Here is a 26,108-nt window from a genome sequence, read left to right as displayed (position 1 = left end):
GAGTTCGAGACCAGCCCGGACAATATGATGAAACCCTTTCTCTACTAAAAATACAAAAATTAGCCAGGCGTGGTGGTGCACACCTGTAGTCCCAGCTACTCGGGAGGCTGAGGCAAGAGAATCACTTGAACCCAGGAAGCAGAGGTTGCAGTGAGCCAAGATTGTGCCACTGCACTCCAGCCTGGGCAAAAGAGTTTAAGACTCTGTCTCAAAAATAAATAAATAGACACATCCAGGAGTGCTTAGAGCAGTATCGTGTAGCAGAGCAAAAGCCCTAAACCACCTCCAATCAGTAGCACAATGGAGAAACCGGAGTCTGTTCATACGTCACAGTGAGAAACACCCGTCTTGAGCCAAATGTAATCTAAAGACTCACCAACAACGCTGAATTGCAAAAGTTGAGGAATACGTGCATGTACTACTCACGGTCTTCAGAAATTCAAAACAATACAATGTACACAGAGATACATATCCCTGTGGTAAAAATTTTAAGACAGACACAAAAAGATTCTGCAGCAATCACCTTTGGCAGGAGGAGACAGAGGGATCCAGGTGTGTCCATGATATTTCTCACGTCGCACGGCAGGTCCATAGCCACACATTCACGTTTAACGTTTGCATGACGAAATATCTCAAATTTTTAAACACGCATGGCAAAAACATAGATTATGACATCACGGTCCTGCGTGTGTGAAATGCGGATGTAAGAATACACATTGATCGTTCTAGGGAAGCACCTCTAGGTATGAATTTTGAAACAATCAACTTTTCTTGGGTACAACAAGGCTACGTTCCAATGGAAAGGGGTACCCACCGTGACAGCCAAGTAGAGACCGGCATGATCACTTTAACACCTGCTGCCACAGCATGGGGCCTAACTCCGTCTTGTGCTCAAGCTCGGGTACCTGTTAACACCACTGCAGGGGCTTCTGAAACCACCCTTGCCCCGGCTCCACCTGACTTACTCAGCCAGAACTGGAGAACAAGGCAGGCTCTTTTCAGTTCTCCAGGGAACTCCAATACACAGCCAAGGCTGAGACCCATCTAGTACGGGACACTAATTTGCCTAGTAATTCAGGAATTCGGTGAAGACCAAGTTAGAGCCAAAAATTAAAGGTGAAGCCTGATGAGCGTGGTGCCGATGACGTGATTGTAGCAGCTGTGGAGAGCTCGTCTCTACACACGCCTCGGCCCTACACACCTGGCCTAAAAGCCCACCAGCACCTGAGAGGCGAGTGTTGTGGATGAAGTGAGTTATGTGTCTCAATCGCTCCAAAGCAGGGCCTGTCATAAACACACGATCTGCTACCTTTTCAAGGAAAGGAACTGCTTTGGGAAAAGTGTTAATAAAATCCTTCAATAAGGAGGATCATGATTACTCTTCAGGCTTCATGAACAGGCTCCCAAACCCGTGAAGGAAGCACAAACTCGAACCTGTGTGGAATCTCTAGACATTTAACCTGTTGAAGGAGGAAACACAGAGGACACGAGAGGTGGGTGACAGCGGACCAGTGAAGAGCTCTGGAGATGAGACAGAGGGTAAAATCCTTATTCTCACTCATGTCTCTATCTTTTGCAATGATAATTTGATAGTGTTAATTACCAAAAGCCTGGCTGCTGAAGAGAGGGAGGGCTAGCTTTTGCTTTTAAGGTGGGAGATTCAAATGCAACTGAACGGGGAGTGGGAAGGGGACGAGGAAGACAAGATCATCGGCTCAGCAAGGTGTCCAAGGAGGGCTAGAGTCGGTATCGGAGCCAGAGGGGTGGCTTGGGACAGGACGGGACATGCTGCTCCACGGCGCGAGGTGGAGGCAGCCACAGCTGGGGGCGATGACTATGGAAGCTGCCGGGGGCGGTGCCATGCCTTCAGCTGCTGCCTTTCCTCCACTCCCCGTTACCATCCTTGTCCCCCGAGGTGCCCCAAAGGGACTGCCACAACCACCCCCACCATCCTCCAACCCCTTGCACATCATCCCCGAGCCCCCTGGAGTTCCCCGTCCGTGTACCCGCCTGCCCAGCCAAGCCTCCACGTGGTGCCCCTTGCCACCCATCCTTTCACCCAGAGGCCCGGAGCATGTGGGAGACAGCACAGGGCCCCATCCCCAAAATATCACTTGCCAGGTGACACTGGGCAAGTTGTACTTGACCTCTGAGAGCCGTGTGTCCCCAGCTGGGAAACAGGGCAACCCATCCCATCCTCCTGGAACTCCACAGGCCAGAGCAGATGAGCTGAAAGCTCTAAAGCACTGGCGGGCTGGAAGTCATTAGAAAAGAAGGCAAAGCAAGCCCCTCAGGACAGTCACACGGCTGAGGTTGGGTATTTCACTTTATTTAGCAAACGGTCGCACTCAGCCCCACCACACCGGCCCTGCAGCCTCGCTTGAGCATCTGTCTCAGGAAGCAGCTCAGGGTGAACAGGAAAACCTGGGTTTCCCAGTTCAGGCCTTATCCATCGCCACACGTGCCACACACCACAAAACAAAATCACTTCCCTACGTCCTCAGGAGCCCACCCCAGTGTGGTCCAGGGGACCCTCCAGTGTTCAACAGCTGCCTGCAGGGGCCGCAGCCCAGCTCTAGGCACAGACCCCTGCTCCCGAGACGCCAGCCCCAGGAGAGCCTCCGTCTCCAGCTGTGGGGGTGCCAGACCCTAAGCCTCGGCTCTGCCACCTGTCCCTGCTGGGCAAGAAGCAAAATGTATGAAAATACTTTAATCATTTATTTGAAACAGTTAAGAAATAAGGTCATCTTGTTGTTCTTTTATAATCCCAGTAAAAAAACAGTTCACATTGGCTCCTGGGCCCAGGGGCAGGCCCCGCCGGTGGCGCCGCTCAGTAGAAGCGCTTGTTCCGCTCCTGCCGCTTCTGGAACACCACGGCCCCCACCACGGCGCAGACAACGATGCCCAGGAGAGCGCACAGCAGCAGCAGGAACACCCGCCACCCCGTCAGGGGCCCGCTGCGGAAGTTCCCCGTGGGGTCATCCACGTTGTCTGGGGGAGAAGAAACGGGGGAGCTGAAACGGCAGCGTGGGCCGGGGATCGGGGGGCTGCAGGAGGGCAGTGGGGATGGAACAGGACAGCCGGCCACGGTGGGCAGGCAGGTCGCACTCACCCCTCTCACCAGGGAGGGGCAGAGGTCAGGTGAAGCCCATCCCAGCCAGCTCTGCAGTCCCCAGGGCAGGGCGGGGCAGAGAGAGGACCAAGCCCACTGGGCCCCAGGACCCCAGCGACAAGCCTGGGCTGTCCTCTGCTGCAGGAAGCCGGTTAAAACCAGACTCCTGGGCTCCCCTGAGTCCAACTCTGGATAAGGGGAGGCCCAGGAGGCTGCATATCCCAGCCCCACCCCCCATGCTGTGGTCTGAGCACCCTATCTGGAGCAGCGCGGCCCTGGTCACAGGCTCCCCCAGCCCACAGCTGGATGCTCTCGGCAGCCCCCCAGGAGGGTCTCCCAGGACCTGAGTCCCACGCTCCACCCCAGCCCACAGCCTCTCTCCTCCACACAAGGTTCTCACAGGTCCTGCCCATCCTGGGATGGGGCCCTCTGGTGCGCTCCCTTGTACAGGCTGAGAGAAGACACTGACTTTCCCAAGCTCTCCAGGCTGTGGGTGGAGGAGCTGGGGTCTGGCTGGGCCCTGTTTCTACCACTCTGCCTCCCTCCCTGACTGCAGCCCCCCCGCGACTCCACACTGTGCAGTCTCCTCAGGCGTCCCCGCACCCAGGCCTCGGGCCCAGGCCCTGCCTTTCAGCGGAGTGCATGCTGCTCTCTTGCCAGCCACAAGCCAACCTCCATCCTCCCTTCCTGCACAAGCTGCCACTGGCAGGCCTGCTGACCACTCTCGCCCCAGCCTCTGCTCTGCACACCGACAGCAGCGGCCACTGACTGAACGGGGAGGTCCCTAGGGATGGCGCTTCCCCAGAAAGCCACTCAGCCTCGGGGCTCCCACGGCTCCCTCTGCCTCCCTGTCTGCCTCAGCCCCTAGAATGAGCCGCAGGGACAGGGCCTGCCTGATCTCCGTGTCTCCAGCACCCTGCCCATAGCTAGGCACAGAGGGCAGCTTTGGTCACATCTGAAGGAACAAATGGATTGAATCTAAAAAGGAGTTCATCCTGCCTTGCCAGCTGCACGGGATGCTGGGTGGGCAAGGCAGGTGCCACCTCTGAAAACACCCAGCGGCTGGCAGCCCTCTGACCAAAGGTTGCAGCAAGGTTTGTGTGGCCCCCAAAACATTTCAAAATAATCTGAATCTTTAGAAAGTGAATTGTCACATAAAACACTGGATCCTGGCTTCTCCTGAAAAGCAGAAACATGCGGCCAAAGTAGCCCATGCAGCATGGGGACCCAGGGCTGGGCTAGGACAGAGCCCGTGCCGTGCACTTCCGTCACTGGCTGGACCCCCAGGCACGCATCTGTGGTTCTTAGGGTGGAGTTCTCCACACACAGATGCCTCATTCCTCCAACCACAGCATTCACTCTGTGAGGAAAGGGGTAGCTAATTAGTGCCATGGGAAGAACCCAGGCTTCGGGTTTTGTAGAAACCCGATTTCCAGTCTTGCCTTCTCTCTCCTTCTAGCTAAGGAATCCACCCCCTTGGCCAGCAGCACAACTTCTTCCAGGTGGCTCACAGAAGGGACAGGTGGGCCAACATACCCAGCCCCCTGGCTCTGCTGGTCACTGCCCCAGCACCTAGTGAGGGAAGATGCTGGCCCACCCCTCACAGCACTCACGTGGCTAGGATGTCCTCAGAGACTGACTCTCTGCAGACTTCTCTTCTGCCTCATTCATTTACTCAAAAACTTGCCAGAGCTGACATGACCCAAGCCCAATCCTCTAGGAGCTCGGACAGGGCCAGCCAGTGCCGCTTGCCAGGACAGGGCTGATCCAAGAGCCCAGACCACAACCACCAACCACGACTGGACCACGAGACCCGCCAGGCTGGCTTCACCCCATTCTGGGTCAGGCCGCCCAGGCCCAGGCAGGGCACGGCTGTGCACACGCACCTTTGGGCGACTTGAGGAAGTTGACGCTGGGCTCGATCTTGGTCCAGTCGATGCTCTCCTCGTCGGGCGTGTGCTCCACCATCAGCTGGAATAGCTTCATGGAGATGATGTCATGATTGTCTGTAGGACCAAGAATAAAGCTGTGACAGCCTGCAGGCCAGCCTCAGGGCGTGTGGCCCAAGCCCCTCCCCAAAGGGAAGCTGCTGCTGCAGCCAGTAAACCTGCAAAGCCCCTGGGGAGAGCGCTACCCCGCCCGTCTAGGGCCTGTTTTCTTCCCAGCTCCCTCCAGTCACCAGCAATAAAAAACAGAGAGGAGGCAGAGTAGAGAGAAAACAGCAAGGCCTTTACAAGCAGAATCACCTCGGTCTAAATCCTGGGGTCTGCTGCCCTCTTTGAGGCTGTTTCCTCACGTGTAAAGCAGTGATGATCTCCATCTGTGTGGTTGCCATGGCAAGTACATGAGAAGGTCTACACCACACAGAAGGTGGCCTGTCTGCAGAGTACGTGCTCAAAAACAGACCCGGGAAGGACCAACAGTCGCTGTGTGACTGGCTGAGAAGCCTGAGGCTCCCAAAGGCAGGAGCCACCAGACATTCTTGTCAGAGATCCACATACAGGCTGCAGGGGAACAACTTGGCAACTAGCTAAGGGCCTGAGCGTAACGCAGGTCAGCGGCTGTGCCGAGGAGACTGGGGACGGCACGGGCAGGGAAGAGCCCCGGCTTGACGCTGATAGATCACCCCAGTGTAGAGATGAGGAGGCTGAGGCTCAAAGCCAACACGTGGGTCCTGGTCAGCCTGGGACTGGAATCTGAGGAAAGGCCTTGTTTAAGGGAGCAGGAATCTCTGGAGCCAAGGGAGGACCTACTGAGAGCAAGAGTTCCGCCAGGGACAAAGTGTGAGAGCCGAGCATGCACAGCCCCTGGAGGCGGCGAGCGGCCCTGCGGGACAAGGACCAGCCCTGGAGTCAGGCCCCAGTTCCCATCTGGGCTCTGCTGCTTCCTGCTCGTATCTTAGGAAAAATCCTTTCAGTTCTCAAACTCCCAATGGTGGAGTAAAAAGGGAATGAGATGGCCATCTGCCTAAAAATACATCAGGTGACATCACCCATAAGGTGCACGGCGCTGATGACCCCTGACCAGCGGTCAGACACGGCTCCCCTCATGGCACCTCCTCCACTCTGTGCTGGGCTCTCTCAACAGCTGTGAGAGTTGCCACCGGCCACAGCCCTGGTGCTGCTCTGCTCCTATCAAGAACCCTCCGAAGAGAAGGGCTGAAACAGTGTGATGAAGCTCCGGGCAACCCGGGGCAGGAGGGGAACCAGCCAGGCACGAGCTGGAAATGATGAAAGCTGGTTGGCAGGAGGGGTGCTTCCTAGACCTCTCTCCTCTGCTGGGTATGTGACTGGAAAACCCCCAAACAATGGATGTTCTGGGGTCTGAGTGGACCCAAGCACTTCCATGCTGAGAGGGGAGGCTCCTGGGCAGTGGGCAGACTACAGGCCCTGGAATGGGTCATCCTGAGGATAAACCACCCATGTCAGGTCCCCGCGTCACGTGCCAGTTCTGGTCAGGAGCTAGCCCTGGCCTGGCACCTGCTCAGGGCCCCAAAGAGAGACCAAGAACCACAGCCAAGGGCCACCACGGCCTGGTGACCAGTGAGGCCTGAGCAGGTTAGAGGCACCCCAGTGCTCGCTGAGCACCTGCCCTGGGCCAAACAGCCATTTATAGAGCTTACAATTGAGCAGGAGGGCCAGAGACAATAAAATTAATTACTCGGTAGATTCAAAGACGGTAAATATTATGAAGAAAAATAAAGCCGGCAAAGGTGATGGGGAGTGGGCTGGGGACTACAGGAGGGGGCACGACGTTCCACAAGGGAATCAGGGAAGGCCACACTGAGGAGGTAACATCTGAGCAAGGCCCTAGGAGACAAGGGTTAAACAGCCGGGGCAGGAGGGCACAGGCGCATCCAGGGAGCAGCTGGAAGCCACAGTAGGTAAGAGGAGCAGTGAGCGAGGAGCCAGAGGTGGCAGGGCTGGCACAGAGACCCTGGCGCCCCCTGCAGAGCTCTGAGCAGAGCAGCAGGAGGCCTCACACAGGCTGAAGGCGATTACTCGGCTGCTGTGCTCAGGAGAGACTGTTGGGGGCTGGTGAAGGAGGGGACCTCTTGGGAGGCTCCTGTGAGAGATACTGGTGGCCTGAAGCCGCCAGGTAGTCAGGGAGGGGTGGGAAGTGGTGGGACGTGCTGTGAAAATAAAGCCACAGAGACTGTTGACGCACCAGAGGCGCATGTGAGAGAAAGAAGGGTCCGGAAAGACAGCAAGCAAATAGAGGGGGCAGAGGTGCCACTGACATCCCGATGGGCAAGATGTGGCCTCAGCTGCGGGCACAAGGGCTGAGCAGGTCCAGAGCGGTCTCGGCTGGAGATAAATCTGGGAATCTACATAGCCCAAATCTAACTGACCCGCTGCCTCCTGTTGATGGGGAAGGTTGCCAACGGACTGTTCAAGGACTGAGGCCCGGACAGGCCATTTACAGAAGAAAGGAATAGGAGGAACATAGCCAGGTGAGTCCAGAAACCACATGAAGGCAGGCAATCAACTGCATGGAAAGCTCCCTGTCCCTCAGGGTGAGTAGGGCTGGGACCCAACGCCTGGCCCAGCCCACTCACCAGACAGGTCGCCGGTGCCGGCGGAGGCCCCGAAGTAGTAGCCGGTGGGCAGGCGCACTCCCGTGATGTCAATGCAGTTCTTCCACTCGTTCTTGTCCTCCAGGTCGGTCATCACCTGCAGGGCCCAGCACGCTAAGCACCTCGCAGGACGGCAGCCTGCCCTCTTGAGCCTCTGTGGGACCAGCACAGGCCCACCAGCTGCCGCCCCCACGACCCAGCCTGCTCACCGTCAGACGGCCCCGGGAGTAGCGCACAGCCAGGAAGGTGTCGTGATCGCGGTTGCGGAAGTCAGCCGTGCAGCCCGCCAGCTCGGTCCAGCGCCCATCCTTGCTGTGGTCGTAGGACAGGGAGCCATTGTTCACCATCACCGAGATGTACGGGAACACGCGCTGGGACCAAGACACCGGTTACTCCACAAGCGGCCCAGCCTGTGGGGCGAGCAGGGGCACCCAGCACCCCAATCCCTGGAGGCTCCTCTTGTGCCGGGACCATGGAAGTCCCAGGGCCCCCTCCTCTAGCCGACTGCCCAGTCCTTCCTTTCCTGCTCAGCAGGAGAGAGCAGGGGCCTACCTCGGTGGTCTCATCATTGGGGTAGGTGTCCAGGAAGATGGCTAAGCCGTGGAAGTTATCTTTGCTTCCAAACACAGGCCCTAGAATTATAAGGAGATGCTCTCAGAACGGGAGAAACGGGAGCTGTCCCATGGGTACCTAAAAAAGGCAAGCAATGCCAACACGGGTGGGGGCAAAAGAGCCCAACCCACTGGCCATTCACCAAGAGAGAAGAGATCGTGAAGGGAGAAAGCTGAGGCTTTCTCCTCAGAAGTAGGGGGTCTAGGCATCTGACACAGAGGACTCAAGTTTGAAGGCTGAACTGTGAGGGGACTGAGGCAGGTGTCAGGTGTCAAGGGGGTACCTGGCCTACAAAAAACAGTGAGCCACAGGACAGCCCTAGCCGGGAGGCTCCACCCTCTACACCAGCGGCAGCAAACATTCTGTGAAGGGCCACCACGGAAACGCCTCAGGGTCTGTGGGCCACATGCAGTCACAGCCACACAGTCTTCATGTTTTGGCTTTTTTTTTTCACAACAATAACTGTTTAAAATGGTAAAACCAGGCCAATGAGGGTGTAGGGCTGAGCTGCAGGACCCAGCTGCTCCTCTCCCCTCAGTGACCTTCCTTCCAGAGCCAGGCTCCTTCCGGAGGCGCAGGACTTTACACACGGGAGCAGCACTTTCCTAACAGGAGAGGAGACGCTGGGCCCCACGAGCCACAGGCAGCCCCGCCCCATCTCCCTAGGGGGGCCAGCAACCATGCCCGTGCCCACCCCCACAGGGCCCAGCTGAGCGAGCGCCGGCCCACCTGGCACGAGACGGTCCCGGGTGTACCACAAGGCGATGCCGTCTCCATGGAGGTTCTTCTTCCCTGTGCCGTGGACTTTGAAGTGGACGTGCATTTCCCAGTCCTTGAGGAAGCAGGGCTGGAGGGAGAGCAGAATGGGCTGCTCAGAGCTCCCCGGGGCATTCCAGCAAGCTGGAGGCAACCCCAGCACAGCCCCTGCCCCACAGACCTCTCTTCTCTCCCCAGCTAAGACTGGGCACTCCTTGGCACAGGGCCACAAGTGCCACTGACCACAGACCACTAGATGTTCTCAGGGTGAAGGGAAGAGACTGCTGGGCACCAGGTAAGGTGGGGGAGGCCACAGTGTCCCAAGGCTGCCTGAGGCCCAGACCCCGCCAGCAGACCTCAGGCTGCTCCTGAGAGGTGGCAGCCACACTGTTCACCCTCATTACCAGTCACACCCACCAGCCATTTCCTCTCCATCCACTGCTCTTGCCCTGGAACCTTGTGCAGAGGTTACGACTCTTATTTGAGCGACGTATTTAACAGGAAAACAAATTCAGAGGTGTAACAACTTGTCCAGAGCAGCTCAGTGGGCTGTCTGGATTCACGCGCAGGGCTTTCTGACTCCGAGAGCTCTGCTCAGTGGACTCTCTGGATTCACATGCAGGGTTTTCTGACTCCGAGAGCTCTGTTCTGCCTTCAGTACTTCCCATGGCCTGCAGGCCTTTCACATAAATTGCACCAGCCCCTTTCTGGTCACCCACATCCACTGCCATACCCACCCTGCTAACCAACCTTCCGAAGTGAGGAAAATCAGGCCGGGTCAGTGCTGCTGGGCCTCAAGCCCAGGTCTGGCTGACTCCAAAACCCAGCCCTTCACCAGTTCACCTCCCCAGTCCAGCCTAAGTGTGGTACCAGCGCTGGGGATGAGAGCTGGTCAAGGTCGTGCTCTGGGGCTCAAGGGCACCACCATGTGAGCTGGGGCAGGGATGGGCACTGCCTGCGGCAAGGGAGAAAGCCTGGCCTTACCCATCAGGAAGTCGCTTGTGAAAACTAAGGTGTCAACACACACGGTGACAAGAATCCACTTTCAGGAAGTCTGCAGATGGATGTAAGCAAGTGATCAAACAAAGACCCATCAGAAAGGCAAACCCAAACAGGATGTTGACCTGTCAGACTGGCAACTGTGAAAAAGACCATTAATGTCCAATGCAGACGAGGATGAAGAGAAATGAATACAGCAGTAAAGGAACATGAACCAGTATTAATGATGGGTAATTCTGGGAGGGGGATTATGGCGACTGTTTACCATGTTTGAATAATGTATAATAAACATATTACCGCTGTGATCACAAAAGAATAAAAAACACTGTACCCCTATGTGAGCAATATGCTTCATGCATTCACTGATGCCACAGACTCAGCGCTCCCACTCTGGGCACCGGGAACCCAGATAACAAAACCTGGGCCGAGTCCCCGAGAGCACAAAAGAATGGAAGATATAGAATTATGGGTAAGAAACAGAGCAAACAGTGAGAGAGGCTAAGACTCATATAATTGGGATTCCAGGGTAAGATGTGAGCGATTAGGGCAAAGGAATATTTAAAGACGTCTAAGCACTTACTAAAACTGATTCAAAGACATGCCACAAACTTTAAAAGTCCTACAAACCAAAGGAGATGACTAAAAAGAAAACCATATTTAGGCACAAAAAAAGAAGGGAGGGATAGAGGAAACAACAACAAAAAAAAACAGATAGCTTTTTAACATGAAACTATTTTTTCTAATTTTTTCCCCATGGTACAGCCCCAGGCAAATCTGAGAATGTGTGCCACAAAAGCACTTTTTCTTTCTTTTCAATTTCAACTTTTATTTTAGATACAGGGGCTACATGTGCAGGTTTTACATGGGTATACTGCACCCAGGCAGGGAGAACAGTACCCAATAGGTAGTTTTTCAACCCACGTCCTCCCCCATCTAGTTAGTCTGGAGTGTGTATTGTTCTCCTCAAAAACAGATAATCTTGGCCGGGTGCAGTGGCTCACACCTGTAGTCTCAGCACTTTGGGAGGCTGAGGCAGGTGGATCACTTGAGGTTGAGACCAGCCTGGCCAACATGGTGAAATCCCGTCTCTACTAAAAATACAAAAATTAGCCAGGCATGGTGGTGCATGCCTGTAATCCCAGCTACTTGGGAGGCTGAGGCGGGAGAACTGCTTGAATCTGGGAGGTGGAGGTTGCAGTGAGCCGAGATTGTGCCACTGCACTTCAGCCTGGGCAACAGAGTGAGACTCTGTCTCAAAAAAAAAATCACAGTCTCACTCTGTCGCCCAGGCTGGAGTGCAGCAGCATAATCTCGGCTCACTGCGAGCTCTGCCTCCCAGGTTCACACCATTCTCCTGCCTCAGCCTCCCCAGTAGCTGGGACTACAGGTGCCCACCACCACACCCGGCTAATTTTTTTTGTCTTTTTAGTGGAGACAGGGTTTCACCGTGTTAGCCAGGATGGTCTCGATCTCCTGATCTTGTGATCTACCCACCTCAGCCTCCCAAAGTGCTGAGATTACAGACGTGAGCCACCACGCCCAGTATTTGTCTTTTTTCTTTTTGAGATAGAGTTTCACTCTTGTTGCACAGGCTGGAGTGCAATGGCGTGATCTTGGCTCACTGCAGCCTCTGCCTCCCAGGTTCAAGCGATTCTCCTGCCTCAGCCTCCTGAGTAGCTGGGATTATTACAGACGCCCGCCACCACGCTCGGCTAATTTTTGTATTTTTAGTAGAGACGGGGTTTCTCCATGTTGGTCAGGCTGGTCTTCGACTCCCGACCTGAGGTGATCCGCCCGTCTCGGCCTCCCAAAGTGCCGGGATTACAGGCGTGAGCCACCGCACCCGGTCATAAAAAAAATAATAATCTTAAAGAAAAAGCAACCAGAGAGAAAAAAGAGATGACCCTCAAAGGAGCAATAATTAGCCTGATACCTGGCTTCACAACGGAAACAGTGGGAGCAAGAAGGCAGATGACTGATACGTTTGGAGATACAGGAAGGTAACAGCCAGCATGGGATTCTATACTCAGCAAATGTATCCTTCAAGAATGAAGGTAAAATTAAGATATTTTGAGACAAACAAACAAAAACCAAAAGAATTCATTAGCAGACTCATGCTTTCATTCTTCAGGGAGAAAGAAAATGATCCCCATCCAGATGTAAAGTCAGAGTCCAGAAGGAATGAAGAACAACAAATACAGTGACTATAAGGGTGAAATCTAAATATCTGCATAAAACAACGGGTTGTGTGACTTAAAACAGAAATAATTAAAACAAATGACAACAATAAATGGAGTTAAAGTGTGTTAGGATCCTTGTACTGTCCAGGAAGAAGGTAAAGTATACATTATCATTAGTCTTTCGTAAAACATGAATGCCTGCTTTAAATTCTAAGGTGACCACTTAAAACTGAGGAGAGCATATAACTTTCAAGCTAATAGAAGAGGAAAAATAGGATAATAAAAATTAACCTAAAAGAAGACTAGAGAGAAAAATGAACAGAGAATAGGCAATTTGGATATAAAGAGTAAGATAGCAGATTAAACCCAAATGTATCATATTTCATTAAATGTAAATGGACTAAATGTTAAATAAAAAACAAAACCTAAGGGCGCCTAGGATCTCTGTATTATTTCCTGCAACTGCATGTGAATTTATAATTATGTCAAAATAAAAAGTTTAATTTGAAAAGTAAAGAGGCCAGATGCAGCAGCTCATACCTGTAGTCCCAGCACCTTGGGAGGCCATCATAGGAGGTTTGCTTGAGCCAAGGAGTTCAAGACCAGCCTGGGCAACACAGCAAGACTCCATCTCTATAAAAAAAAATAATAAGTATATAAAGATGAGAGATCTAAACTTAAGAGCTAAAACCTGGCCGGTTGCAGTGGCTCACACCTGTAATCTGAAACACTTTGGGAGGCTGAGGCAGGTGGATCACCAGGGCACAGAAGTTCAAGACTAGCCCAGGCAACATGGTGAAAATCTGTCTCTACAAAAAAATACGAAAATTAGCTGGGCCTGACTGCACATGCCTGTAGTCCCAGCTACTTGTGGGGCTGAGGCAGGAGGATCACTTGAGCTGGAGAAGTCAAGGCTGTAGTGAGCCATGTTCACGCCACTGCACTCCAGCCTGGGCAACAAAATGAGACCCTGCCTCAAAAAACAATAAACCAACAAAAAACCATTTAAAACTCTTAGAAGAGGCTGGGCCTGGTGGCTCACGCCTGTAATCCCAGCACTTTGGGAGGCCGAGACGGGTGGATCACCAGGTCAGGAGATCAAGACCATCCTGGCTAACATGGTGAAACCCCGTCTCTACTAAAAAATACAAAAAATTAGCCTGGCATGGTGGCGCAGGCCTGCAGTCCCAGCTACTCGGGAGGCTGAGGCAGGAGAATGGCACGAACCCGGGAGGCGGAGCTTGCAGTAAGCCAAGATCATGCCACTGCACTCCAGCCTGGGCGACAGAGCAAGACTCTGTATCAAAAAAAAAAAAAAAAGAAACTCTTAGAAGAAAATCTAGGGAAAAAATGTTCATGACACTGGATTTAGTAATGATTTCTTGGATATAGCACCAAAAACACAGACAAAAAAAAAAAGATAAATTGTACTTCACCAAAACTAAAATTTTTGTACATCAAAGAGCATGATCAAGAGAGTGAAAAGAAAACCCACAGAATAGGAGAAAATATTTGCAAATCACATATCTGATAAGGGATTAATATCTAGAATATACAAAGAAACCCTAGGCCGGGCATGGTAGCTCATGCCTGTAATCCCAGCACTTTGGGAGGCCGAGGCGGGCAGATCACCAGGCCAGGAGATCGAGACCATCCTGGCTAACACAGTGAAACCCGTCTCTACTAAAAACGCAAAAAATTAGCTGGGCATGGTGGCGGGTGCCTGTAGTCCCAGCTACTCGGGAGGCTGAGGCAGGAGAATGGCGTGAACCCAGGAGGCAGAGCTTGCAGTGAGCCGAGATGGTGCCACTGCAGTCCAGCCCAGGCGACAGAGCGAGACTCCGTCTCAAAAAAAAAAAAAAGAAACCCTAAAACTCAATGACAAAAAAAATCCAATTCAAAAACACACAATAGACATGAACAGACATTTCTCCAGAGAAGACATACAAATAGTCACTAAGTATAACAAAATGCTCAGCATTTTATTTGCATTTCCACCAGGGAAATGCAAATAAAAACCATGAGATGCCACTTCACAACCATTGGAACGGCTATTATTTTTTAAATTATTATTATTATTATTATTTGAGACAGTCACACTGTCACCCAAGCTGGAGTGCAGTGGCACAATCTTGGCTCACTGCAACCTCCGCCTCCCAGGCTCAAGCGATTCTCCTGGCTCAGTCTCCCGAGTAGCTGGCATTACAGGTATGCACCAACATGCTCAGCTAATTTTTTTGTATTTTAGTACAGACTGGGTTTCACCATGTTGCCCAGGGTGGTTTTGAACTCCTGAGCTCAGGCAATCCACCCACCTCGGCCTCCCAAAGTGCTGGGATTACAAGCATGAGCCACCGCGCCCAGCCTGAAATGGCTATTATATTAAAAATAAATAAGGCCGGGCATGGTGGCTCACACTTGTAATCCCAGCACTTTGGTAGGCCAAGGCGGGCGGATCACGAGGTCAAGAGATGGAGACCATCCTGGCCAACATGGTGAAACCCTGTCTCTACTAAAAATACAAAAACTAGCTGGGTGTGGTGGCGGGCGCCTGTAGTCCCAGCTACTCGGGAGGCTGAGGCAGGAGAATCACTTGAACCCGGGAGGCAGAGGTTCCAGTGAGCCGAGATCATGCCACTGCACTCCAGCCTGGCAACAAGGCGAGACTTCATCTCGATACATACATATATACATAAATAAATAACAAATGTTGGCAAGGATGTGGAGAAATTGGAATCCTTGTGCACTGCTGGTGAGAATATAAAATGGTGCAGTTGCTATAGAAAACAGTTTGGTAGTCCTCAAAAAATTAAAAATAGAATTACCATATGATCCAGAGATTCTACTTCCTAGGTATATACCCAAAAGAACTGAAAGTAGGATTCAAACAGATACTTGTATACCAATGTTCACTGTAGCATTATTCACAATGGCAACAGATGGAAACCACCCAAGTGTCCATTACGAACAGATGAATACATGGAATGTGGTCTAGACACACACACACACACACACACACACACACACACACACACACACGAATATTACTCAGCAACAAAAAGGAATGTAGTACTGATATATACTACAGTATGGAGGAACCTTCAAGACATGCTCAGTAAAGTAAGTGAGACAAAAAGACAAATATTGTATGCCTCCATTTATATGAGATGCCTGGAACAGTCAAATTTACAGAGATGAGGTAGAATGGTGGTTACCAGGGACTGTGGGGATGGGAGTGATTGTTAAATGGGTAGAGTTTCAGTTGGGATGAGGAAAGAGTTCTGGAGAGGGACGGTGGTGATGGCTACACAGCAATGTGAATACACTTAATGCCACTGACCTGTACACTTAAAAATGGTTAAAATGGGCCAGGCGCAGTAGCTCACGCCTGTAATCCCAGCACTTTGGGAGGCCAAGGCAGGAGGATTGCTTAAGGCCAGGAGTTCGAGACCAGCCCAGGGCAGCATAGTGAGACCCCAGCTCTACAAAAAATAAAAAATTAAAAAATTAGCCAGGCACAGTAGCACATGCCTTGTAATCCCAGCTACACAGGACACTAAGCAGGAGGATCACTGGAGTCCAGGAGTTCGAGGCTGCAATGAGCTAGGATTGCGCCACTGCGCTCCAGCTTCAGTGACAAAGTGAGACCCTGTCTCTAAAAAAAAAAAAAATTTTTTTTTAATTTTAAAAACTGGTTAAAATGGCACACTTTGTTACATACTCTTTTTTTTTTTTTTTTTTTTTTTGAGACAGAGTCTTGCTCCGTCACCAGGCTGGAGTGCAGTGGCATGATCTCAGCTCACTATAACCTCTGCCTCCCTGGTTCAAGGGATTCTCCTGCCTCAGCCTCCTGAGTAGCTGGGATTACAGGCACATGCCACCACGACCAGCTAATTTTTTGTATTTTTAGTAGAGACGGGGTTTCACCATGTTGGCCAGGATGGTCTTGATCTCCTGACCTCGTCGACCTACCTCGGCCTCCCAAAGTGCTGGGATTATAGGCGTGAGCCACCGCGCCCAGCCTGTGTTACATACGTTTTATCACAATAGAAAAATATTTGAGAAATTTGGCTGGATGTGGTGGCTCACACCTGTAATCCCAGCGCTTTGGGAGGCTGCGGCAGGCGGATCACCTGAGGTCAGGAGCTCAAGACCAAGCCAGGCCAACATGATGAAACCTCGTCCTACTAAAAATACAAAAATTAGCCAGGTGCAGTGGCGGGTGCCTATAGTCCCAGCTACTAGGGCGGGTGAGGCAGGAGAATCACTTGAACCCGGGAGGCAGAGGTTGTGGTGAGCTGAGATTGCGCCACTGCACTCCAGCCTGGGCAACAGAGTGAGACCCTGTCTCAAAAAAAAAAAGAAATATTTGAGAAATTTTCTTGCATGTGCAGATGCATAAGTGGAACAGTCGAAACATTTTTTTGGATAGCCATTACATCTTTTAAATGCCATTGTTAGGCTGGGCACAGTGGCTCATGCCTGTAATCCCAGCACTCTGGGAGGCCAAGGTGGGTGGACTGCTTGAGCCCAGAGTTCACGACCAGCCTAGGTAACATGGTGAAACCCTACTTCTACCAAAAAAACAAAAAAAAATTAGCCAGGCATGGTGGTGCACGCCTGTAGTCCCAGCTACTCAGGAGGCTGAGGTGGGAGGATCACGCCCAGGAGACCGAGGCTGCAGTGAGCCGTGATCACACCATTGCATTCCAGCCTAGGTGACGGATTAAGACCCTGTCTAAAAAGAAAAAAAAAAGCCACTGTTTCAACATCAATGTGTAGCCTACTGAAGAAAATAGTTTCATAAATTAATGGATTTAAAGGTAAAAGGGGTTACTATGGTAAATTTTATGTTATATGCATTTACAACAATAAAAATAACAGCCCTGAAGCCTAGTGATATACCATTTATAAGAGAAAACGCTGAAACATAAAGAGATGGGAAAAAGTAAAAGGACAGAAAAAATGTATCATGCAACACTAACCAAAAGCAAGCTTCTGCTCCTTGAGGAAGACATGGTCACAGTGGTGCAGAGCTGTGGTCCGCCTGCTCCTGCCTCACCACTGTTTGCTCTGGCTGAGGAACAAGTTGGTCAGGAAGCCTCGCAGCAGCCATGACATACCTTTATTTATTTATTTATTTATTTATTTTGAGACAGTCTCGCTCTGTCGCCCAGGCTGGAGTGCAGTGGCATAATCTCAGCTCACCACTACTTCTGCCTCCCAGGTTCGAGCAATTCTCCTGTCTCAGCCTCCGGAGTAACTGGGATTACAAGCGCCCACCACCACACCCAGCTAATTTTTGTATTTTTAATAGAGACAAGGTTTCACCATGTTGGCCAGGACAGTCTCGAACTCCTGACCTCAGGTAATCTGCCTGCTCTGGCCTTCCAAAGTGCTGGGATTACAGGCGTGAGCCACAGCACCCGGCCTACCCATGGCTTTAAAGATACCGGAAGAAAACCTGTGGAACCAGAGGTGACAATTCACTGAATCTGAATCACTTTAATGAGCTGCAATGTAAAATCCCCAGAAAAGGGATGTGCTGACTTGATCAGAGGAGCAAAGGAAAGAATCTTGAAGTGAAAGGACCAGCTGGAATGCTACCAAGGCTTCGAGAATCACCACAAGAAAAACTCTTTGTGAAGGTTCTAACACACATCTAACGCATCGTTTCCAGATGAGAATCCACAAGCGGCTCACTGACCTGCACAGTCCTCCTGAGATTAAGCAGATTACTTCCATCAGTATTGAGCCAGGAGTTGAGGTGGAAGTCACCATTGCACATATTTAAAGTTGACTATTTTAATAAATTGATTACCGGTTGTTGTTGTTGTTTTTTAAAAAAAAAAAAGCAAGCTTCTATAGCTATACCCATAACAAAATGTAAAAAGGGGTTCTCCATTTACCTACAGATATAATAAATCTAAGTTTTTGTATGTACCTAATTTGGCCTCAAAACATATAAAACAGAAACTGACAGAACTACAAAGATGCAGACAAATCCATATACAGAAATTTTTTTAACACTTTTTTTTTTGAGATGGGGTCTTACTATGTTACCTGGGCTGGTTTTGAACTCCTTGACTCAAGCAATCCTCCTGCCTCAGCCTCCCCAGTAGCTAAGACTTACAGGCACGTCACCTTGCCCAGCCATACACAGAAATTTTTAACAAAGCTCTCTTAGTAACTTAGAAAAGCGAGCAGACAAAAACGTGGGGAAAGCTAGAGAAGATCTGAACTCAGTCTTAACCCTGGCTGCACGGCAGACCCACCTGGGAAGCTCAGAAAGCAAGTCTGACCTAAAGAACCTACGTGGCACACTGTAGTCAACAAGTAGAGAATCCGCATTCATAAGCACAAACAGAACGCGTCCAAAAAATCTGACCATGATGCAATTCCATCAGCTATCTAACAATAATAAACAATTTTAAAAGACAACTAAAATAGCCCTCATATATTTGAAAACTTTAAAAAAATATATCTCACATGTACAAAAGTCAGCCCAGAAACCAGATTTCAAATGGTCTCTTTGGTGCCCAGGAGTTTCCTGCACCTGGGGACAACACCCTGAAGAAAGACCAGGCTGCTGCGAGGCTGACCTCAGAGCAGAAGGGCAACCGAGTGAGGGAGGTGGGAAAGGAAAACCCACACACCCATTCCCAGCATGTTCATGGGGAGGCTGGTTTCAGGAATGAGCACGAGACAGTGGAGGACCTGGAAACTGACTCCTCCAGGACTACACAGGCCTTAGAAAGTCTCCATGACCCCAGATTAAAACTGCAGATTAGTAGAGACGTACTACGATGCAGACAATAGAAGGCCTCTGGAGGATCTTAAGCAGGCAAGGCACAGGCTGGAAATGATTCAAAAGGTGCTTTTGGGGACAAACATGACATGACCACAGTTCTTAACCCACAGCAAACCCACCTGGGGAACTCAGAAAGCTTAATGCCTTGGTCCTGCACCAGGCCAACTACATCAGAATCACCTGGCAAGAAGAGGCTATTTTACAGTTAAGCAGTTTCCACATCTCCGCTTGCAATGAAACGGAATGCAGATGTAATCAACAGTCAGCTGAAACATCATCAAAAGTTTTGATAAAAGATCACTGCATGACGTTGGGTTTATAAACCAAAAGAAGATCAAAGTATTCAGTGATGCTGCTCTACCAAAGCTCCCTCTGTGCCAGGCACAGTGGTGGTGAGCACCTGTGTCCCAGATACTCAGAGGCTGAGGTGGGAAGACTGTTTTGAGTCCAAGAGTTCAAGGTAAGACTGGGCAACATAGTAAGATCCCATCTCTAACAGAAATTTAAAATTTTAAAAATAACCCCATCTCCATCTACTATTTAAGAGAACAGTTTCTCAGAATTCATGTACATAAAAACAAAAAGTAGAAGTGGTACTGAACTTGTCTTATTCTGACAGTAGTACCCATCCAGACGGGGGTGGGGGGGGGGTGACATCCTACTGAGATCTCATGTTTCAAAAAATGTTTACTTTTGTATAACAACTATTCAAAAACTGTGTAATGCATTTACTTTTATCAAGTGTGTACAGATAATTATAATAATCTCAAATAAAATATTAAGTTTCACAGTCTCAACAAAATTAAAAAGTTTAAATTATTATATTTCTTTTACTCGTAGAAGAATATGGTAGGCTAATGAATAACATTTTCAAGCATTAAATATATTGCATTAGGATAGTATTCTGCGTGGAAATGAAAATACAAGTTCAATTAAAAAACTGACATACTAGCTAGGCACAGTGGCTCACACCTGTAATCCTAGCACTTTGGGAGGTGGAGGTGGGCAGATCACTTGAGGCCAGGAGTTGGAGACTGGCCTTGCAAACATGGCAAAACCTCATCTCTACTAAAAATACAAAAAATTAGCTGGACATGGCAGTGCGCGCCTGTAATCCCAGCTACTGGGGAGGCTGAGGCAGAAGAATCACTTGAACTCGTGAGATGGAGGTTGCAGTGAGCTGAGATCGCACCACTGCATTCCAGCCTGGGCGACAGAGCATGACTCGGTCTCAAAAAAAAAAAAAAAACCCTCCACTAAAAATACAAAAACTAGCTGGGCGTGGTGGTGCACACCTGTAATTCCAGCTACTCAGGGGGCTGAGGCAGGAGAATCACTTGAACCAGGGAGGTGGAAGTTGCAGTGAGCCGAGACTGCGCCACTGCCCTCCAGCCTGGGTGACAGAACAAGACTCCATCTCAAAAAAAAAAAAAAAGGGGGGGGGGATATCAAATTGCAATATTTAGATTCCACTGAATGCTTAAAATACTGAACAGTTTTATTTTAAAATGTCAATATTTAAAATATGCTGTCATCCTTTGCGAATACTTAAACCTAATGACAAACAATTTTTGTTACCAACTTTTAAAAAGGTTGCTACAACAGCAAAAAAAGCTTAAAGACCACTGCCGCAGCCTCCGCACAAGACCCCCAAAAGGACAGGGCCTGAGCAGCCTCCCCAGGTCCTATGCTGCAGCCACCAGGTACTTAAGAGTTCTAGTCACCTCTGAGCCACTCCTTCATCTAGACCACCCCACCCCCGCACCACAGCAGGAGCTATTTTATGGCTGCTCGGAAGACAGCAGGTGTTCAGGGAATGTTCGCCTGAGTGCATGCCTCTCCCGGATGGAGTGAATGAAGGAGATAAAAAAGGGAAAAGTTTAGGAAGCATCTCTCCAGCTCATGAAAGGAAGAGGCAGTTCTTGGGAAACACTGAACAGAAAATTCTGATTTCCAAGCAATTCCTTTCCGGAATTTATAGGAAGCACTCCAAATGTTTCAGGAATATCAGCAGAGCCAAATAGAAAGGTGGAGGAAGGAAGGCAAAATAACTGTACTCCAGACTGAAAATTCGATGAAGCCAAGTGCAGAAGCCTCTCAGTCCTGTGATATCCTCAAGCCACTGATGGTGCCAACCATCAGCTATCTACAACCAAAATTTAAGCCACTGTCTTAGATGTGTCTATTACTTGTGGCTAATCCTGATTTCTACAGTTCCAGCACTATTTGCACCTTGCTTTAAAAAAATAATAATAATGCTATACTGAACTCATTTCCATGAAAAATATAAGGTTGCATTATCATTTCTTTAAAATATCTGAAAGCCCTAAGACAGAATAATGTGACAGAATGTGACTCGGGGGAGATAGGCTGGTTAATGAAGAGATGTCTGCGTGGGTGGCACTTGAATTGAGACTTAACAGATGAGAAGGAACCAAGCAGGCATGAGGAGCCAGGAGGCGGTGTCCCAGACAGAGGGAACAACAGGTGCAAAGGTCCTGAGGCAAGAAGGCAGCCAGGGAGGCTGGAACAAAATTAACAGAGAGAATGACTGGAGATGCACCAGGGGCCAGATTGTGCAGACATAATGCATGCTTACCCCTTCACAGGGGACTCCACGCTCTGAGGATCAGAGTGAAAGCTGAAGAAAGCATCCCCAGATGCCACTAACAGCAGTGTGGAGGCTCGGGGCAGGAAGGAGAGGAGGAGCTGAGGGCACAGGCAGATCAGGCAACACAAGGACAGTGTGGGTTCCCAGAACTAAACAAGAAAGTCAACCAGCAGGGACCAGAAAGCAGGGTGATGGAGAAAACCAGAACACTGGCCAACAGCTTAAGCCATGGGAAGGGTTGAGATCAGGCAAGCTGGGTCAGGAGCAGGTCCTGCTCCAAGCTGTAACCCAGCCCCAAATTATTCTTCTTTCCCCTTTTTCCTCACCTTGACTGCCTCAGTGTGGAGTCTGTGTGGCAGCTGTCATTGGCCACTGCTCACATACTACATACTACAAACTCTGAGGCAAAGGTCACAGACATTAAAACTGCCCACAGGTCCAGTCCCTCCACACTACTGATGACAAGACCCTCAACCAAGCATTGGAAAAAGGGTTCTAAGGGGTTCCTCCACTATCCAGGTGAAAAGAGTCAAGTACATCGAGTGAACTGCTGGGCTTAGAGATCAGACATGTCAGAGTTTAAATACTGTTGATGCCATTTGCCAGCTGTGTTATCTTTGTATAGTCATGAAAGCCATCTATTTCCAACAGCTTGTTTGAAAATTAAATGCAATAAGGCATGGCAAGGTCAGTGCCTAGCACACAGCAGAACACCCAATGAAGAGCCCGTTCGCTCGGTTCTTCCCACTATTGAGGGGGTTCGAGTCAGACAGCCTGACAGTTCCACTACTTTCTGGCTATGTAACTTTGGGTAAGGCACTTTCAAACCTGAGTCTTAGCTTCTCAGTGGGTAAAATGGAAATAACATTACTCATCTCGCATGGCTTTTAAAGTGAGGAGGATGTAAAGTGTCAAGCGCAGCTCCTGACACATAGTAAGTACCCAATACCCATTGCCTCTTATTATTGGTGGGTGTGACCAAGACGAGGAAAAGGCCAGGGACGGAGGTGCAAACCTATAAACCAAGCTCGGGTCTCAGCTGCTCGGGAGGCAGGGATCAGCAGCCAAACCGAACAGTACGCCTATCCTCTTGAGAACCACTCACCTGGTGGTTCCAGATAGAGCCCTCTTTGCTGCGCTCGTCAGGGGTCAGACGTACGTACTGGCTCGTGAGCATAGTGCTGCCCTGGAAGTCCCAGAGGGGCATAGAGCTGGAACCGACCCCTGTGGGAAGAGACAGGTGCTAAGAGGCCACGCCAGGACTGGCCTCACCAGAGGCAGGAAACCCACAGAGGTGCTCTGCTCAGGAGAAAGCGTACGCCTTCCCCCAGCCCTGTTCAGCCTCGCCCTCACCCTTCACTCATTCCCGCCCCAAGGGCTTCACCTTGGTAGGGCTTAATGAGCGAATGCTCCCGCTTGAGATGTTCACTGTTGCCGTCAGTTATATCCGCAGTCACAGACCCCAACAACAAAACAAGAAAGAGAGGTGTAGTGGGGCCAGGGCCGGGGCCGGGAAGCCCAGGCCTTCCCAGGCACCGCCGGCCCCAGCCCCAACGCGAAATCCAGCCTTCCGCCGCCATTCTCCTCTCCTCTCGGCCACTTCCGCCCTAGAACTTCCGCCTTCCGGGTGTCCCATCTAATGGCCTCCGGCCGGAAGCTCTTCAACTTTAGTGTCGCCAGGGAGTCAAAAAGCAAAGCCTCCGCAGCAGACGGGGCAGCAGCTGCATTGGCCGGGCAGCCTCTCATCCTGGTTGAGTGCAGTTCCATCTCCTTAGAGGCTCCTAGGCACACGCCGGCCAGCCCCAGCAATGGGTTCTTTCGAGCGACAAGAGCTGTAACCAGTCACGGAACAGCACGTTAGGCTTGCGAGCCAATGAGGAGCAGAGAGATGGTTGGAGCCGGCGGGAGCGAGAGGGCCGTCCGCGACTCGGGGCATGCTGGAATTTGTAGTTTTTGTCGGTCGCTCTAATGGGGCAGATTCGCGAAGACTAGGACGTTTTGGGCTTCTAGCCGCAAGTCTCGTCTCTGGAATAACCTTTTCTAGTCTTGGAGAAAGGAGCTCTGAATTGAAGGCGGAGTCCCGAATTCCAACCCTTGTCCTCCCCGGGTGGCCCTGGGCAAGCCTTTAAGCCGTGCCTGCCGTCAGGCGCCCCAGCTTCGAGCCTTTGGAGACTCCCAGTTATTTGAGGGCTTCCACTACCCTCAACTCCTCAGGCCTAGTCGGGTTGAAGCAAGAGGAACAGACACAGATCCTGGCCTGGGACCCCAGTGATGACTGGAACTCATCCCTATGCAAAAGAGCGCAGTGCCTGGTACAGCAAGTAGCGTCCATGGAAGGCCCAGGAAAGCTGTGAATCAGAGGTCGAAAACTGGTGGCCTGCAGCTGAATAGAGCTCTGTTTTACCTGCTAATATTCTAATAAATGGCTTAACTACCAGTATTTTAAAGTCAGAATATAGAGGCTGGGCGCGGTGGCTCACGCCTGTAATCCCAGCATTTTGGGAAGCTGAGGCCAGCGGATCACGAGATCGGGAGATCGAGACCATCCTGGCTAGCACGGTGAAACCCCGTCACTACTAAAAAATACAAAAAATTAGCCGGGCGTGGTTGCAGGTGTCTGTAGTCCCAGCTACTCGGGAGGCTGAGACAGGAGAATGGCTTGAACCCGGGAGGCGGAGCTTGCAGTGAGCCGAGATCGCACCACTGCACACCAGCCTGGGCGACAGAGCGAGACTCCATCTCAAAAAAAAAAAAAAAAAAAAAGTCGGAATATGTACATTCACATCAGAAATCCAGACTTCCGGCTGAGCACAGTGGTTCAGGCCTGTAATCCTAGCACTTTGGGAGGCCGAGGCGGGCAGATTACCTGAGCTCAGGAGTTTCAGACCAGCCTGGGCAACACGGTGAAACTCCGTCTCCACTAAAATACGAAAGAAATTAACGGCGTGGTGGTGGGCACCTGTAGTCCCAGCTACTCGGGAGGGTGAGGCAGGAGAATTGCTTGAACCCGGGAGGCAGAGGTTGCAGTGAGCAGAGATCACGCCATTGCATTCCAGCCGGGGCAATAGAGCAAGACTCCGTCTCTACAAAAAAAAAAAAAAAGAAGAAGAAGAAAAGAAATCCAGACTTCCGGTTTTTTACCCCCCCCCGCCCCCCCCAAAAAAGAAGCAAAATATCTAGGCACACATTCCCACAACAGAACAATAGGCTGGAGCTGAATGGGACTGCCCCTCCACCAATGCCTTCCTCCTCTAAGCTGGTCCCCACCTGGCCACTCATTTACAGCACTTGCCTGGCTCCTCCAGACATTTGAATCAATGACTCCTGTTATAGATCAAAGGGAGGGATGTTGGTTGCTTGCTCCTTTTAGAAACTGCCCTCTTGAATGAATGGACTTATTCAGGATTGAGTGCTGAATCTTTTCTTGGTCATATATTTTTAATTCGCTTTTTTATTATTAAAGTCACACATTCTGGTCAGGCACGGTGGCTCACACCTGTAATCCCAGTACTTTGGGAGGCCGAGGTGGGCGGATCACTTCAGGCTGGGAGTTCGAGACTAGCCTGGCCAACATAGCAAAACCCTGTCTCTGCAAAAAATTAGCTGGGTGTGGTGGTGCATGCTTGTAATCCCAGCTACTCAGGAGGCTGAGGTACAAGCATCACTTGAACATGGGAGGTGGAGGTTGCAGTGAGCCAAGATCTTGCCACTGCACTCCAGCCTGAGTGACAGAGTAAGACTCTGTCTCAAAAAAGTTACACATTCTTGTGGTGTGTATGGAGACAGAGAACAGACATACAAGACACAACAAGCCGGGCATGGTGGCTCACACCTGTAATCCCAGCACTTTGGGAGGCCAAGGCAGGTGGATCACTTGAGGTCAGGAGTTCGAGACTACCCTGGCCAACATTGTGAAACCCTGTCTCTAGTAAAAATACAAAAAATTAGCCGGCCATAGTGGCGGGGGCCTATAATCCCAGCTACTCAGGGGGCTGAGGCAGGAGAATTACTCGAACCCAGGAAGCGGAGGTTGCAGTGAGCCAAAATTGCGCCATTGCACTCCAGCCTGGGCAACAAGAGTGAAACTCCATCTCAAAAAAAAAAAAAAAGACACAACAAAAGTCTTCTGCCACTCCCCTCGCAAGGGGTGTCCCTTTCCAGAGATTTATCTGTACCCATACAAACAAAAACATGCACATTCCATGGGACCTCCATGGGGACTGGGATTTTTGTCAGCTATGGTCACTACTGAATCCCTGGCATCTAGAATACTGCTTGTCACATAGGAGGTGATTAATAAGTAATTGGTGAAAGAATGAATATTTGTTCTAGAACCTGGAATTGGGTCATGAAGAATGAGTAGGAGTTTTCCGGGAAAGGTAAAGGCATTCTCAGCAGAGAGAAGAGGAGCTGCAATCTAGGGAGGGATGTGTGAGAGCAGATGAAATACA

At 50.5% G+C, this 26,108-nt stretch overlaps 2 protein-coding genes across 2 annotated transcripts in view; both read right to left on the bottom strand.

Moving 5' to 3' along the window:
• MXD3 (MAX dimerization protein 3) overlaps positions 1-8,028 on the bottom strand; it is a 28,336-nt gene extending 20,308 nt beyond the window's left edge. Inside the window, exons 1-3 of the mRNA XM_030808493.1 lie at positions 7,898-8,028; positions 7,671-7,785; positions 4,999-5,118 (exon numbers count right to left, since the gene is read on the bottom strand). The gene's annotated coding sequence lies outside the window, so the exon portion shown is untranslated. The remainder of the gene's footprint in view (positions 1-4,998; positions 5,119-7,670; positions 7,786-7,897) is intronic.
• On the bottom strand, positions 2,309-23,380 carry LMAN2 (lectin, mannose binding 2). The gene is made up of 8 exons (XM_030808488.1): positions 23,042-23,380; positions 22,763-22,881; positions 9,030-9,147; positions 8,241-8,320; positions 7,898-8,059; positions 7,671-7,785; positions 4,999-5,118; positions 2,309-2,991 (listed from the first exon to the last, which is right to left on the bottom strand). The coding sequence occupies exons 1-8, from the start codon at positions 23,235-23,237 to the stop codon at positions 2,831-2,833; spliced, it is 1,071 nt and encodes a 356-aa protein (XP_030664348.1). The 5' UTR covers positions 23,238-23,380; the 3' UTR covers positions 2,309-2,830.
• Between the last annotated feature and the right edge of the window lie 2,728 nt (positions 23,381-26,108).

This window comes from Nomascus leucogenys, unplaced genomic scaffold (assembly GCF_006542625.1).
Source record: "Nomascus leucogenys isolate Asia unplaced genomic scaffold, Asia_NLE_v1 Super-Scaffold_3019, whole genome shotgun sequence".
NCBI classification, from domain to species: domain Eukaryota; kingdom Metazoa; phylum Chordata; class Mammalia; order Primates; family Hylobatidae; genus Nomascus; species Nomascus leucogenys.
The sequence above is the reverse complement of the archived record's forward strand: the minus strand, read 5'-3'. Positions and strand labels throughout refer to the sequence as shown.

Bases quoted from the DNA above. Each gene is read 5' to 3' on its own strand.
- LMAN2 (XM_030808488.1), bottom strand. From the start codon at position 23,237: ATGGCGGCGGAAGGCTGGATTTCGCGTTGGGGCTGGGGCCGGCGGTGC. The intron at 9,148-22,762 runs GTGAGTGGTTCT...CTCTCCCTCCAG, and splicing joins GCTCTATCTGGAACCACCAG to CCCTGCTTCCTCAAGGACTG. The intron at 8,060-8,240 runs GTAGGCCCCTGC...TCTTGGTCCCAG, and splicing joins CCAATGATGAGACCACCGAG to CGCGTGTTCCCGTACATCTC.